Source organism: Neodiprion virginianus, chromosome 4, assembly GCF_021901495.1.
Source record: "Neodiprion virginianus isolate iyNeoVirg1 chromosome 4, iyNeoVirg1.1, whole genome shotgun sequence".
NCBI lineage: Eukaryota > Metazoa > Arthropoda > Insecta > Hymenoptera > Diprionidae > Neodiprion > Neodiprion virginianus.
The window spans coordinates 16087850-16105176 of NC_060880.1; the positions used below are offsets into that span (position 1 = coordinate 16087850).

The 17327-nt window shown below is 41.5% G+C and overlaps 1 protein-coding gene across 1 annotated transcript; it reads right to left on the bottom strand.

The window, feature by feature from the left end:
- On the bottom strand, positions 1 to 5877 carry LOC124302833 (dnaJ homolog subfamily C member 21-like). Its single transcript, XM_046759401.1, has 2 exons — positions 3962 to 5877; positions 1 to 201 (listed from the first exon to the last, which is right to left on the bottom strand). Exons 1-2 carry the CDS (start codon positions 5840 to 5842, stop codon positions 1 to 3), a joined length of 2082 nt encoding a protein of 693 aa, XP_046615357.1. The 5' UTR covers positions 5843 to 5877.
- Between the last annotated feature and the right edge of the window lie 11450 nt (positions 5878 to 17327).

Consider the following 17327-nt stretch of genomic DNA (forward strand, 5'->3'; position numbering starts at 1 on the left):
TCAGTGCAACCAGTGGAAAACGCTATCAGGCTGTGACAGAGTTATGGAAACAGATTGTTGAGCGTGGTTTTCAAATCTGTTTCCGTCTCTCTTATACAGCTTGAAACCCTCAATAGCAGCGACACTCGTGGTCACCAGGCGAAGCGGCCGGTACTTCAATAAGACACCCCCGCCGTTGAAGTTTTGAGCGAGTTTCCAGACCTGTATGTGAGACCATGATCTGAATAAGAGCGTGATAAAGAGCGATCGCCCGCGACGACCGCGGTTGTTGCGAGCGTTAATTGAAGAGTGGAACGTACCCCGTGTGTCATGCATATGTCCACGCGGAAGGTGCGCACCTTGTGCACGTGCGTCGAGTCGTTCGAATTTTATTGGCCGACAGTCACGTTTCAGTCTACGATTCGCTACAACGGGTGCTTTCCATTTATATGACTTTTGTATCGTCTCGTGTTAACTCGAGTCCAGTCGTGTGGACTCTCAAAAACGAATGAATGAAACATCACACATTTGCGCGAGAGCTGATTGCACTAAAGAATTGCTGATTTTTACAGATAAATATACAGATAGTTTGTTTTATTCATAAAGTAATTAGTTATCTGTTAACGCTTATTTTCATTTTTGGTAGATGCAGTTTGATTAAATGCAGTTTAAAGTTTGGTGAATGTGTGTTTATCGCGTGTATCAAGCGTCTTTGAAAGTCGTGTCTATTCAAGCGTCTTTGTTGGGTATTTGTGACGTGTTGGTTCCCGCGAACTTTTCCTTGTGTGGACTGGTGTGCTGTATGTGCGATGTTCAACTCTCATAAACTCACCATTCTAGTAGTCTTCCCGAGTCGATTCTCATAAATTATCTACGATATCCATGGTAGAAAAATAAAGATGAAAGGTTGTACGACCTTTCGGAAGCTTCAAAAACGTTCTTCTGCTTCCAACAATCCATTTATTTTATCCGAGACAGGATTCTGATCTATCTAAGTATTTCTACAGATTCTACTTGTTGAAATTGCAAGGAACTTGTTGGAAATTTATATAATTGCTTAATCGTTGAATAGTTATTGGAATGACATGAGGTTCCCGTGGTGGGTTGATTGACCGTTTTGTAGAAATATTCACAGGTCCCTTGGATTCCAAGCTGTACGCTTCCTGCGGGGATCGCTATCCAACAACGCCTGTACTGGTCTCTGGAATTGGTGGCGAGGCAACCAACTTACGCGTAAACGTTTATTTATTGATGCATAATTTTTTTCGCGTTTCACGAATATATCGTAGGGACGACCTTTTGGACACACTATTTTATTCATAATTAGATCCCAAGTAACAATAATGTGATAATCAGCCGTTGAAAATTATTCCCACTGAAGTAGTAATATTTTTCAATGCAACCGATTTGTGATATGCGTTACTGACGAATCTCTTCCTTTCTATGGCGAGTAATGAATCAACACGTATAATATGACGAAACATTTCTTTGGTGATACCTAATTGGGTCTCAAATCAGTTAATAATATTATAAGATGCAAGTTATCGTATTAGTTGCCTTTCTTTTTATTTATGTAAATACAATGATTTATTGCAATACGTATTCAACAGTAGATTCGGTTAAGTAATCTGGAAAATCAAGCGGGTATAGAAATTGTTCGTAAGAATTTTAAACAATTTCCGACAAAATAGATTCAAAAGCGAAGATGGGAGTGAATTTCTTACTGTATTCCATCATGTTGGGTCTTTTAGACGGATCACCCGTATGACAATCGTACATAATTTCTCAACATCGTTCTTTTTGTCACTTTTAGTAGCCGGTTTCGAATGAGCTTCGCGTTTTTTGCTCTTTATCAGTTGTCACGGGAGACGTGCTCATTTGTTACGCAAATATCGTGGTTTATTGTAACAACTTGATCCGAGCACCGTGTTGATTGCGGGTGACCATGATTCGACTCAAACGGTAGTTGATAATTGTTTTATCAATGTCCGTGCGCGACGCGTGTCAGCCACGGCGCTGAATGACTTGTGCTCAGAACCTTGCAGTATCAAGTTTACGCACAAAACGCGCGGTTAAATTTGAATTTACGAATTCTTGTAATACAAAAAATTCAAGAAAGAAATAGTGGGAATGCTGTGCCGGATAGGCAATTGAAATAGAACTAATTTCTCCGAAAAGTCGAGCTGTCCAATGAGTAAAGATTGGAAATTTCGAATTTTACAATTCAACGACTTTACTGTGTCGACTGCGCAAGGTCAAGAGAGGGAGAAAGATGTTGGAATTGCCAAATTCTGAATTTCCAAAGGCATGCGCATCTTACGCATTTCAATTAAAAAGCGAAATTTATCAAAAAGAAAAATGTATTCACGTGGAATTCACTCCGACTAAATTAGAGAAATCCGAAGTTATTACGATTCCACATTCGTTACAGATCATCGAAGCATGAGTTTCATTGACAGTAAGTTAAATTTGCGCAGTAATAAAATTGTCATTTGAATAACTACAATACATACGTTAGTATTTGACCAGTGAAAATAAGCTCACTTGTGCTCGTTTCCACACCACCGCAAGCGGTAGAACACCCGGCGCGTTTTTTTTTTTCACGTGGTATCCCCAGTAGGCCTACTCCACGGAGAACAGTTGAAAGATCGATCTTGCGTTCTTTGAAAAATTGCAAATGACTTTTTTTTACCATGTTAATTGTGATATATTGTTGTTCCCAGTCAGTTTATTTGCAGCAGAAATCCCAGACCTTTTCAAACAAAAATACTACTTGTAAATATTTTTCTGGAAATTAGGTAAGACTGGCTGACCCCCAAACACAAGATCGTTCGGGAATTTATTATCACGTGGCCCAGATTATATACTCTTCACAGGATTGTCTTAAGGGGGTATTCTGGTTTAGAAATTCGAAAAATTCGATTTTTTTCTCGCCATATTTTCAAAGCTTAGAGTTTTAAGAATATGTCCTCAAGAGGATTTTTCAAAATTCTCATTCTTTTCAAATTTACAGCTTCATTTGTGACGCGCCGACTAAACCGGTCGGCGGTCCGGCCGGAACGAATGAACATTACACAGTAGGCAAACAATGATTAAGAAGAATCAGTTAAAAAAGGTCTTTTGTACTCGATGTTTTCTTAGAAAAAAACAAAATCTCACGTCTGAAGTGGAAAAATGGGGCAGGGATCGCTGCTTAGGAAAATGTAAGTATAACACGCCATTAAACGAATCAGACTCCGCGAAACTCGACCTCAAACTTTAAACGCGTTTTTCTCAAAACTACTATTTTCGATACGGTTGGTACGATATCCCAAGTTCTAATCAACCAATTTACTTGCAATTTAGCACGGAGCTTCTGTATATATTAGAGCATCGCGTAAAGAAGCGTGCTTGCGAAAATTTTTTTTTGTTTTACTATGTTTTAAAAATTCTGAAAGTTGAAAAAAACAGGGAAAAAACGCGACTCATTTTTCACACCGCCGCCATTTTATGAAAAATTCTTCTCCTCAAAAACCCACACGTAGTGCGATAACTACATCCTTCTTCTTTAAGAATTTAAAAAAAAAATTTGTTTCAGATCACTGGAAGGACTAGAATCCTGCCAACCAAGACACGCCATTTTTTTGTGAGCCCCCAATTTGCCGGCCTGCAGATTTTTCAATTTTCATTATTTTTTAACTAATTTGACCTTTTTATACTCTTAAAATATCAATAAATAACTGGTAAAAGAAAATGGATACGAAAAATATTTATTGGTTTTTTTTTTTTTTGCAGCATCCGAAAAACACCTAAAATTCGGGCGTCCAAACCAGAATAGCCCTTAAACATTTTAAAAATGATAAATTAAATTCGGCATATATGAAAAATAACCGGCCTCCATATAATAATCATACATCTCATTCTTTGGTAAATTCCGGATATGGATAAAATGACCAGTCTCCGCAAAATGATCATATAATTCATTCTTGATTAGATAGTCTACTCCACATAGAATACACAAGTGATATAAATCCAGAACGCTTTCTTCCCATGACCCTTCTCTCTTTTTTTCCTTCTTGTCCTTGCGTCTGCTCTCATCAGAGCTTAACTTCTGAATTCTTCTTGCTTCCTTTGCTCTCTTACCTTTAGATTTTTTTGTACTTTGAGTTAATAATCTGGCATCTACTTCAAAGCTCAAGTCAGTATCGTCAAAATTTACTTTGTTGCCTTTAGTAAAATTGTCAATCGTTTCTGGGACAGTGTGATATTTGTTGTCAAGAGTTGCTTCCTTTTGTTTTTGTTTCCTTCGCTGTTTCTTGGACCACCCAAAATGAGCATCTAGTTCTTGCTCATCGTCGGTTGTTTGTTCAAGAATGACTTTTTGAACATTTTTACGCTTTTTGTTCTTACTTTTGCGAGATTTTTCTCTCATATGTAACACTGGGTTGTCAAGTTCGTTCTCTTGGTCTGATATCAATTTACATTCAGGAATCAGTATATTCATGTTATCGTGTATTTTAATTACTATAAGAAAGTCTTCCGGTTCTGGGCCTGTGGCTAGTTCAACACCTTGTTTTTTCACAAGCTTATTTGTATTTTTTTCACTTGTAGAACTTGATTCACTATCCGAAATCATTTCTTCATTTGATGTACTTCGCTGGTTGCCTTTCGCATTCACATCGATATTCTCACTGCGGTTCATCAAGAGATCTCGTATTTCTCGGCTTATTGCCAATATCACACTTTTCCGGTTTCGACTTATCAAACAAATATTTTTTTTGCTACCGCATTTAAAATTCAATTCAAAGTCCGAATTGTACTTTCGAATACTGCATTCAAATTCCATATTTTCATCAGCCATGAAGGAGGCTATCATGGTTGAAACATTATCGTCGTGTTTCTTGGAATTTTCGTGATTCGTAAATGCTTTCTGTGTCTTGTATATTTTGCTGCAAGCAACGCAATACAGGGTGTTACTATCCGTATCATCGGCATCTTTAGAATCTATATTTGAAGTTAATTCCTCTCCAAACTCAGCAGCAAGATTTGCTTCAATAACCTTTAAATCTTGTTCGATATTAGAAAACTTTGACCATTCCGGCTCGGTATAACTTTCCAGTTCTTTTTGTCTCTGGATCAGTTGTTGCCTTCTCCGTTCTTGTGTTTTTTCGGTATTTTCTTTAGCTCTTTCTGCCAGGATTTTTGCATGCGCTTTAACTCGTTTATCACGCTTGCGAACGAATGCTACAAGGTTCCGAACTTGTTCATTGCGTTCTTTTTTAGCCTTGTCTCTAATTTTCTTGTTCTCCTTTTCTGCCAATCTTAAAGCACGTCTGTTTGGGGTATCACGAATATCGTATGTATCTAGCCAAGCAAATGACCTCTTAGTCGAATAGCTTTGCCAATATGCATAAAATTTGTGAACATCGTGATATGAGCTAGTGGAATTCCCAAAACCAGATACTTCATCGTCCAAATCTTCTTCTTTACAAAACTCTGATTCTTCAGCAGTCAGTTGTTCAAAAACTTTTCCATAAACCGTGTAAAATTCTTTTTCGCCATCGCCATAGCCCTCATAACAGCTCGTAGTGAAGTATTGGAACAAATCGATCGAATCATCTTTGTAATTCCCTCCTATCCCTCCTTTCAAAATAGCTTCTCGGTGATTGTCATACCAGGCTCGTTCTTGCGGATCACTTAAGACCTCCCATGCTCGTTGGACGATTTGAAATTGTTCTTTAGCATCTTCGGTATTGTCGAAATTCTTATCAGGATGGCATTTCAGTGCTAGTTTTCTGTACGCTTTTTTCAAATCGTCGTCTGACGCATCTCTCGAAACGCCGAGTACTTCGTAGTGGCACTTCATACTTTCTGGGTATTTCATATAACGATGTGAAGATATGTTGGATATTTTACTAACAACTGAAATCTCTTTTGATGAGATTGTTGAAAGCAATAAGCAGCATCACCAAGGTCGAGATATCAAAGATTTACTTTCGTATAAAGTCAATTATTCAATTTTCGGTATATATTTCGAACGTACTGTGAACTATGTCCGCAGCGTTGACTGAAGATACATCCAGCGTCGACTGAGGACACGGAAAGACTGATAGCCTCATGGGACTTTTCGTAATAGGGTGGGGGCGTTATGAGTTCATCGTCAAGCGACGCCCTCTGCATCGTGTCGTGCGCGCGCAACCCAGTCCGACAAACTGTCGTGCGCGCCCAACCCAGTCCGACAAACGATCGGTACGTAAAAACGACAAGGACTGGTGTTACCATCGTTCACAGCGTGTGTTTTGGTCGTTTGATCAGAGTTCTTCTCTAACTTCAATCGGAATGGGATGAGTGAGTGAGAGGGTAAATAAATAAATAACACAATTTCGCGGGAAAGACAAGACGCTTGCTTCGGCATAAAAACCCTCACGGTGCAGAGGGAAAAGCCGAAGCAAGACCAGTGTTTATTAACTGCCAATCAGATCATCATAAAACAGGATAATACAGCCGCTGGTGCGTTCCTTGTCAACCAGATTGAATGATCATTCAATGATCTTAAGCCAACTTATCTAAGTCTCCATGAGAAACCGTGCTCCGCAACTTCCACGCACTCGTGGAAGCCGGGAGTGGGGAGCGTCAAGGTGGCCCAATGCCGTGCGAACAGCGGTCCCGACGTCTCGGGAACCAACGCTGAAGCAATGACGCTCGCCCGGGAGACGGGCACCTCCGGCCCTACTAGAGGGTGTGCCGCGTCTCCCCCTCATCCGGGAGACGGGCACCTCCGGCCCTACTAGAGGGTGTGCCGCGTCTCCTCCGACCGTGTTAAACGGATAAATCTTAAAACTACGCGAGACAAAGTAATCGACGCGCGTGTCTAAGGAGAACCTAACGCGTCCTACCTATTCGAGCGCTCGAGACTAACTAACTTGCGCTGCGCCCTCACCGGCCAAGCGAACGTACGTAACTGCCGATTCGAGTATCGGCTCACGAATTTCTGACGTGGGCAATAAGTACGTAATTTGAATTACTATAACGTTGAACTACTCGTCATGCGGAATAAGAAAGTAAATCTACTGTTGTGACTCTTTAGTCACCTTATACGTGGTAAATAGGTGCAACATACAAATATAACGACACTAAAGTATTTGCTATGATAAATTTACAAAACTAATATAATAATAATAAAGTGGCGCGAACATCCCGCCCGCCTTCGTCCAACAGACGAATCCTCAGGCCTCCGACATTGCCCTACGCCCTTTGCCGCCATCTTCGAGGTGCAGCCGGCATAGACGAAAGATGGGCCGCCGTAGAGTGGTAGTTGCGGTTTCAATCGTTACCACCTTTACAAGGCCATCCGTACCCGGGTGGAGTTTGTTTATTCTTCCTAGAGGCTACTTCTTGTCTCGTTCAAATACACTTTTATTTATTCTCTGATTCATGACGCTTTACAGTCTGGCGCACACACTGTTGAGTGAGTGTTCTCGTACTCGAATCGCCCGCGCCTGCGTGCGCAGGTCTCTGGGAGTGTACGCCATGTTTGACAGATCGTGTGGAGACGGAGAGGGCGTGAGAGTCACCGCGGCGGGAGCCGAGTTTAGTCGAGTACTTCCGGATGACGTGTAAGCAACGTGCTGCAAAATAAAATTCACAAAACACACGTGTCGAATTCAGTCGTTCTACTAGATCGCAATGCCTCAAAATACTCGATTCCAAGCCACTGAAACTGTCTGTTATTTCTTTCTGAGATTCCGATAACCCGAAGTGATAATCAATCCGATCCATGTAATCCAATCAAATCAGACGCCGGAATCCCGGCTCGGACTCACGGACACCCAGTGTCCACGCCGAAGGGAACCAGACGCCGCCCCATGTGCACCCAGGACCACTCGCGTCCAACTCCGAATCGACGGATTTCCCCCCTTATGCCGTGACTGCCCAGAAGCCAATATTTACACCATCGCTCCGAGAGGAAAGTCAACCCCCTCATCAATAACCAACTGCGAAAGCGTGCGGATGGCCAGATATGGGGCACAAGTCGTCCCGCACGCGACAGCATTCAAACGGTAATCAACAGGACCGGCGTCAGCGGTCGTCGCCCACACAACCCTCTGCAGATCCCGGTCCTCGCGCCCAACCAGAGCCCGCCGGAACACCCTCACCATGTCCGCGATAAACGCAAAACGGTATTTTCGCCAATTTAAGAGGATCAATGACAGATCGCTCTGGAGGGGGGGGTCCTGACCACAAAAAGTTATTCAGACAGTGCCCTTCGCGAGTTTTCCGAGAGGCATCAAACACAACGCGAAGTTTCCATTTGTCACCTGAAGCCTGAATCACTGCGTGATGTGGAAGGTACCACGCTTCCTCGCACCGTATTTCTGAGGCCGGGACTCGAGTCATATGTCCCAGGCGTTCGTAGTCCCTCATGAAGCTACCGTATGCCTCAGCCAATCTAGCGTCTCGCGACAGTCGACGTTGCATACCAGAGAGAGATTTAAGCGCCATTGATCCAGTCTCGTTAGCCACCCTAGGATGCTCCGGTCCCACAGGAAGCCGGACCCCGCACCGACCTCGCGATTCGCGACTATGAGCCTCCCCGAACAAATGCTCAGCCATCTCGTCCTCGGGCGTCAATCCACCCGAATTCGGAGCAATCTCCTCGAGAGACCAAAAGCGCCGCAGGGCCCGCTCCAAATCCGGCTCACCCAAGCAATGAAGTGCCCGTGTTGGCAAGGAAGAGTGAGCCCTGTCCGCCCGCCGTTTGTCGGACCGCACCATACCGGAAATCACCCAACCAAAAGCCGTACTTTGAGCGACAAGTTGTGAGGTAGGGAACCGTTTCAAGCCGGGACGGAGCAACTGGCCATAAACATCAGCACCCAAAATCACGTCTACATCTTGGGAAACCGAAAAGTCCGGATCCACCAGCGCAAGACCCTCAAATTGTCGCAAATCTAGATCGCCAAATCTATCCGATGGGAGACGCGAGGTGAGTTTTGGGAGGACGAGCGCGTCTGTTTCGAATTCGAATTTAGGATTGCCGCAGGACCGCAGCACAAGTGTGGTGGAAAACCTTACGGGGTTGGGGTCCCGCAGAAGGTGTTGAAGCCGACCTCTTCTCCGTTCGACACTCGAGCGCGATCATAGTCAAGGCCTGAGTTCTCCGTTCCAAAAACTTTATCAAGTCCGTGAATTTCGGGAGTGAACGAAGAGAGCTGGTACCCTCCGAGAGGTCACCCTGGCTCAGCTCCGCTTCCCACAACCTTCGCGACTCCTGAATTCGCCCTGAACCCTGAATACACCCTGAATTCGCCCGAACCAATCATCGGTGACGTACGGGTCGGCATCCGCGTTTTCTCGAACGATGATCTCAGCGTGAGCCTTACGAACCTCTGTCCAAATTTCATTTAGAGCGTCAAGTCGCGATTTAACGACTCGTTTCGTAAGCGTATCTCGCGGTTTGCTTGTTAACCTCTGCCGCAAGCCTTCTATTTCGCCTTCACGAGCCCGCTGCAATGCAGTAAGCTTCTGTAAGGCTACTGGAGCCATGTCGCGATGAAGTTTGATTGAAAACTGTTATAACTCGAGGGGTCCAAACGAACGTGTATCACAGTCGAAGAACCAAACGCAACTGAGCGAGGAAGGCAAAGGTAATAGGCATACACGATGACAATACGACCACGTATTACAATACCTCGCCTGTTAGTTAGTGTCGCGCGAAGGCCTAGTGCCACGCTAATCCTAATCCCTAAGCCTCGTCTCGGCTTACACACGTACAGGACATACACAAGACGCACCAGCCAGTACCAGGTGACAAGTTAACACGAACTTGACTAACAAGAAAAACCCAATCACTCACTCCTCACCCGGGGCACCATGTTTTGGTCGTTTGATCAGAGTTCTTCTCTAACTTCAATCGGAATGGGATGAGTGAGTGAGAGGGTAAATAAATAAATAACACAATTTCGCGGGAAAGACAAGACGCTTGCTTCGGCATAAAAACCCTCACGGTGCAGAGGGAAAAGCCGAAGCAAGACCAGTGTTTATTAACTGCCAATCAGATCATCATAAAACAGGATAATACAGCCGCTGGTGCGTTCCTTGTCAACCAGATTGAATGATCATTCAATGATCTTAAGCCAACTTATCTAAGTCTCCATGAGAAACCGTGCTCCGCAACTTCCACGCACTCGTGGAAGCCGGGAGTGGGGAGCGTCAAGGTGGCCCAATGCCGTGCGAACAGCGGTCCCGACGTCTCGGGAACCAACGCTGAAGCAATGACGCTCGCCCGGGAGACGGGCACCTCCGGCCCTACTAGAGGGTGTGCCGCGTCTCCCCCTCATCCGGGAGACGGGCACCTCCGGCCCTACTAGAGGGTGTGCCGCGTCTCCTCCGACCGTGTTAAACGGATAAATCTTAAAACTACGCGAGACAAAGTAATCGACGCGCGTGTCTAAGGAGAACCTAACGCGTCCTACCTATTCGAGCGCTCGAGACTAACTAACTTGCGCTGCGCCCTCACCGGCCAAGCGAACGTACGTAACTGCCGATTCGAGTATCGGCTCACGAATTTCTGACGTGGGCAATAAGTACGTAATTTGAATTACTATAACGTTGAACTACTCGTCATGCGGAATAAGAAAGTAAATCTACTGTTGTGACTCTTTAGTCACCTTATACGTGGTAAATAGGTGCAACATACAAATATAACGACACTAAAGTATTTGCTATGATAAATTTACAAAACTAATATAATAATAATAAAGTGGCGCGAACAGCGTGTATTCAAATTTTGCAGAGTCGAACGACGTATCTATCCATCTATCTATCTATACTTTTCAACTATACAAGTTCATTTGAGCCAAATTCAGTAATGTTAATGCAACTCCATCAGATCGACAAAAATAATGTTATCTAAATAGATGCAAAATAAATATACACCTGGTTTCCTGTTTATAGAGTTAGAAACCTTTTCTTGATGCGAACGATAGGAGAAATAGTCGAAGAAGTTAACCAAAGGATGAAGATGTATAGTTGTTCCTTATGTAATGTGTTTACTGTGACGCTGATTTTTACTGCACCTCGGTCGCCGAGGTTATTTATCTTAACTAAACGTGAACTCAACTAAACGCAAGCGTAACGCATTCGAACTCAAACTTTCTCAAAGCTCTGAAAAAAGCTATTTGCTAATTTGAACACTCCATTTCGGCAATTTGCGACCTAGACGAGAGACGACACTGAAAAATCCGTTACCGTAACTCAACCTTGTAGAGCGGAATTCGGGCTGCAATTGAATTAAAAAACGAAAAAGACTTAACTCCAAATCGTGACTCTACTCAATATTCTCGCCAACTTAAAATTTATTCAACTCCATAACGCGCAACTCAGACTACCGTCACCAAGCAAAAGTATCGGCAAACAAATTTCGAGTACTTTTCGACAATGCAAATCCAAAACGGCTAGTCGTTATTCGGCAAGCCGTTACTCGATGACTCTAGTAATTCAGTCACGAGGATATAAGCAGCGCTTACCGTTCTACATCCACGCAACAAATTCTCTAATCCCCTCGTGATTTTTGGCGGCTCCATTGGTTCGCAAAGCTCCAAAAAGCGACTATCTCGTAATATCGCCAGAACTTGAGTGATTTACAAAATCGACGACCTGCCGCAACACGGATCTCGGTACGCAATGCCCTACGTGACGTCATACCTACAAGAATACGCAATAATCGATCCGTCATCGATTTCGTAGATTGCGCAACTCGACGCGAACCTGTCGTAGCATCGCGGCGCAGAACTTAACGTTAGATCGCAATTTCGTCATCCGCACAGCTCCATGATGGCTTGGTGGTGATCGGGGTGGTCCTCCCTCGTCGCTAGTCGGTCCTTCGCAAAGTCTACTCATATGACCTGGTTATACGAGTGGCTTTTCGTGACCCGAGAAGGTATATGAGTGAGGATTTCGTCGGGGAAGGTCACATGTGACAAAGGTGACAGGTGAAAAACCGTTGAGGTTCTTTTAGCGACGATTCGGCTGGGTCTAGCCAGCCATTATCAGGATTAAAGGACATGGCTACCATCGAGGAAGTGCTGCCATAAAATCACTTCCTCGATGGCAGCCGTATAACGAATACCCGGGCGCTTAGGAATGTCCTTTAATCCTGATAATGGCTAGCTAGGCCCAGCCGAAATGTCGCTAGAAAAACCTTGACGGTTTTTCACCTTTCAAAATTGACCTTCCCCGACGAATTTCTCACTCAATTACCCGGTTAGTTTATGACTCTGTCCGCTGACCCCCAAACACCAGATTGTTCAGAAATTTATTAACGAATGGCCCAGATTATAATTGCCCACATCCGTCCGCTTCATTATACATTTATGGCAGTGCCCGTGTTGATTATTAGGGATTTCGAGTTTGAAAATATAATACATATACCCGACAAAGTCGATACTTCATTACCCGCAATTTCTACACTTTGCCGTTAACCCCTAATAATAATATTAAGGATGTGCAGGATAGCAATTTGGCCGGATATCCGACCATACAATATCCATCAATAGCGAGTCATTTTTGAATTTTATTTCTTCAGAAAAGTGAAGTACATTATAATCAAGGTACCTTCTGTATTGAGAATCCCCATGCTGAATGGTAATTTGCGGACATCTCGTAAACTTTGACGATATTTCTTAGTCGGAATTATAGGAAACGCTCATTATATTTTAAGATGTTATTCACGACAAAATAATTATCTTCTCCTACTTTCATGAAGAAATTCATGAAACATTGTCAAAATGCACGAAGTGTCCACAAATTACCTGTCTGTACTGGAATTTTTGTTACAAGAAGATTCTCCGTATAGTGATAATGATATGACTCGCGATTCTGTCGTTCAGGACGAAAGTTGAAAGATTACCGAGCGTTGTAGTGTTGAGGAGGTGAAATTCATAGATTATTATGAATAAACGGGAATGAAAATCATTCATTGTCAATTCGGTAGAAAATTACTAGTTAAATGTTGAAAGTCCGAGAGACAGAAGTTACAGTATCAATCCAATTGTTGGAACATGCAACCCAAACGTACGTAATTAAAAAGTGACATCGATAAAAAGTCTGTGAATAAGGTTTTACCGATGTAAAGTAAATTAATAACAACTGAACGTAATTTAATGTACGTCAATCCCACGTTCCACTCAGGAAACTTTGTTGAAAAACGATGATAACTAATTACAATTATAAATTGGATATGAGAAACTATAACGACTGACTTAAAGATGGGTATTCCGGATTATTTGTAATCAAATCCTTATCAATTATATACGGATGGTTTCATGCTGAACTGTTTATCGCTCGAATGAATGCGTCAAAAGTCTTGGCAAGAAGTTTGGATACGTGCAGGCTTTGAAGTACGATATTTCTGTAAAAAAAACATAGCGGAAAAGTTGTAAGACCTTTCGGAAGCTTCAAGAGCGTTCTTCTACTTCCAACAATCCATTGGTCTTTTCTGAGACAAGATTCTGATCTATCCCAGTATTTCTACAGATTTCCGCAAACAGAATTTAAAAATTTGGCAGGCTTAGGTAGAAGAATAATTTCACGAAGCGAGGAGGGGACATTGGTGGAATGTTAATGAGTTACATAATATGTGTTAAAATTGCAAGAAACTTGTTTGAAATTCATGTAATTGTTTAGAAATCATCCAAGAAATATGCGTCGTTGATGAGTTATTGGAACAGCATCGGGTTCCCGTGGTGGGCTGATTGACCGTTTTGGGGAAATATACACAAGTCCGTTAAATTCACGAATTCACGAATGTATCGTAGATACGACCTTTTGGACACACTATTTTATTCATAATTAGATCCCAAGTAACAATAATGTGATAATCAGCCGTTGAAAATTATTCCCACTGAAGTAGTAATATTTTTCAATGCAACCGATTTGTGATATGCGTTACTGACGAATCTCTTCCTTTCTATGGCGAGTAATGAATCAACACGTATAATATGACGAAACATTTCTTTGGTGATACCTAATTGGGTCTCAAATCAGTTAATAATATTATAAGATGCAAGTTATCGTATTAGTTGCCTTTCTTTTTATTTATGTAAATACAATGATTTATTGCAATACGTATTCAACAGTAGATTCGGTTAAGTAATCTGGAAAATCAAGCGGGTATAGAAATTGTTCGTAAGAATTTTAAACAATTTCCGACAAAATAGATTCAAAAGCGAAGATGGGAGTGAATTTCTTACTGTATTCCATCATGTTGGGTCTTTTAGACGGATCACCCGTATGACAATCGTACATAATTTCTCAACATCGTTCTTTTTGTCACTTTTAGTAGCCGGTTTCGAATGAGCTTCGCGTTTTTTGCTCTTTATCAGTTGTCACGGGAGACGTGCTCATTTGTTACGCAAATATCGTGGTTTATTGTAACAACTTGATCCGAGCACCGTGTTGATTGCGGGTGACCATGATTCGACTCAAACGGTAGTTGATAATTGTTTTATCAATGTCCGTGCGCGACGCGTGTCAGCCACGGCGCTGAATGACTTGTGCTCAGAACCTTGCAGTATCAAGTTTACGCACAAAACGCGCGGTTAAATTTGAATTTACGAATTCTTGTAATACAAAAAATTCAAGAAAGAAATAGTGGGAATGCTGTGCCGGATAGGCAATTGAAATAGAACTAATTTCTCCGAAAAGTCGAGCTGTCCAATGAGTAAAGATTGGAAATTTCGAATTTTACAATTCAACGACTTTACTGTGTCGACTGCGCAAGGTCAAGAGAGGGAGAAAGATGTTGGAATTGCCAAATTCTGAATTTCCAAAGGCATGCGCATCTTACGCATTTCAATTAAAAAGCGAAATTTATCAAAAAGAAAAATGTATTCACGTGGAATTCACTCCGACTAAATTAGAGAAATCCGAAGTTATTACGATTCCACATTCGTTACAGATCATCGAAGCATGAGTTTCATTGACAGTAAGTTAAATTTGCGCAGTAATAAAATTGTCATTTGAATAACTACAATACATACGTTAGTATTTGACCAGTGAAAATAAGCTCACTTGTGCTCGTTTCCACACCACCGCAAGCGGTAGAACACCCGGCGCGTTTTTTTTTTTCACGTGGTATCCCCAGTAGGCCTACTCCACGGAGAACAGTTGAAAGATCGATCTTGCGTTCTTTGAAAAATTGCAAATGACTTTTTTTTACCATGTTAATTGTGATATATTGTTGTTCCCAGTCAGTTTATTTGCAGCAGAAATCCCAGACCTTTTCAAACAAAAATACTACTTGTAAATATTTTTCTGGAAATTAGGTAAGACTGGCTGACCCCCAAACACAAGATCGTTCGGGAATTTATTATCACGTGGCCCAGATTATATACTCTTCACAGGATTGTCTTAAGGGGGTATTCTGGTTTAGAAATTCGAAAAATTCGATTTTTTTCTCGCCATATTTTCAAAGCTTAGAGTTTTAAGAATATGTCCTCAAGAGGATTTTTCAAAATTCTCATTCTTTTCAAATTTACAGCTTCATTTGTGACGCGCCGACTAAACCGGTCGGCGGTCCGGCCGGAACGAATGAACATTACACAGTAGGCAAACAATGATTAAGAAGAATCAGTTAAAAAAGGTCTTTTGTACTCGATGTTTTCTTAGAAAAAAACAAAATCTCACGTCTGAAGTGGAAAAATGGGGCAGGGATCGCTGCTTAGGAAAATGTAAGTATAACACGCCATTAAACGAATCAGACTCCGCGAAACTCGACCTCAAACTTTAAACGCGTTTTTCTCAAAACTACTATTTTCGATACGGTTGGTACGATATCCCAAGTTCTAATCAACCAATTTACTTGCAATTTAGCACGGAGCTTCTGTATATATTAGAGCATCGCGTAAAGAAGCGTGCTTGCGAAAATTTTTTTTTGTTTTACTATGTTTTAAAAATTCTGAAAGTTGAAAAAAACAGGGAAAAAACGCGACTCATTTTTCACACCGCCGCCATTTTATGAAAAATTCTTCTCCTCAAAAACCCACACGTAGTGCGATAACTACATCCTTCTTCTTTAAGAATTTAAAAAAAAAATTTGTTTCAGATCACTGGAAGGACTAGAATCCTGCCAACCAAGACACGCCATTTTTTTGTGAGCCCCCAATTTGCCGGCCTGCAGATTTTTCAATTTTCATTATTTTTTAACTAATTTGACCTTTTTATACTCTTAAAATATCAATAAATAACTGGTAAAAGAAAATGGATACGAAAAATATTTATTGGTTTTTTTTTTTTTTGCAGCATCCGAAAAACACCTAAAATTCGGGCGTCCAAACCAGAATAGCCCTTAAACATTTTAAAAATGATAAATTAAATTCGGCATATATGAAAAATAACCGGCCTCCATATAATAATCATACATCTCATTCTTTGGTAAATTCCGGATATGGATAAAATGACCAGTCTCCGCAAAATGATCATATAATTCATTCTTGATTAGATAGTCTACTCCACATAGAATACACAAGTGATATAAATCCAGAACGCTTTCTTCCCATGACCCTTCTCTCTTTTTTTCCTTCTTGTCCTTGCGTCTGCTCTCATCAGAGCTTAACTTCTGAATTCTTCTTGCTTCCTTTGCTCTCTTACCTTTAGATTTTTTTGTACTTTGAGTTAATAATCTGGCATCTACTTCAAAGCTCAAGTCAGTATCGTCAAAATTTACTTTGTTGCCTTTAGTAAAATTGTCAATCGTTTCTGGGACAGTGTGATATTTGTTGTCAAGAGTTGCTTCCTTTTGTTTTTGTTTCCTTCGCTGTTTCTTGGACCACCCAAAATGAGCATCTAGTTCTTGCTCATCGTCGGTTGTTTGTTCAAGAATGACTTTTTGAACATTTTTACGCTTTTTGTTCTTACTTTTGCGAGATTTTTCTCTCATATGTAACACTGGGTTGTCAAGTTCGTTCTCTTGGTCTGATATCAATTTACATTCAGGAATCAGTATATTCATGTTATCGTGTATTTTAATTACTATAAGAAAGTCTTCCGGTTCTGGGCCTGTGGCTAGTTCAACACCTTGTTTTTTCACAAGCTTATTTGTATTTTTTTCACTTGTAGAACTTGATTCACTATCCGAAATCATTTCTTCATTTGATGTACTTCGCTGGTTGCCTTTCGCATTCACATCGATATTCTCACTGCGGTTCATCAAGAGATCTCGTATTTCTCGGCTTATTGCCAATATCACACTTTTCCGGTTTCGACTTATCAAACAAATATTTTTTTTGCTACCGCATTTAAAATTCAATTCAAAGTCCGAATTGTACTTTCGAATACTGCATTCAAATTCCATATTTTCATCAGCCATG

What these genes read in the sequence shown, in the direction of transcription:
- LOC124302833 (XM_046759401.1), bottom strand. Translation starts at nt 5,842, where the DNA reads ATGAAATACCCAGAAAGTATGAAGTGCCACTACGAAGTACTCGGCGTT. An exon ending in ACTTGTGTATTCTATGTGGA is followed by an intron (nt 202 to 3,961) that starts GTAGACTATCTA and finishes TCTCACATACAG; the next exon opens with GTCTGGAAACTCGCTCAAAA.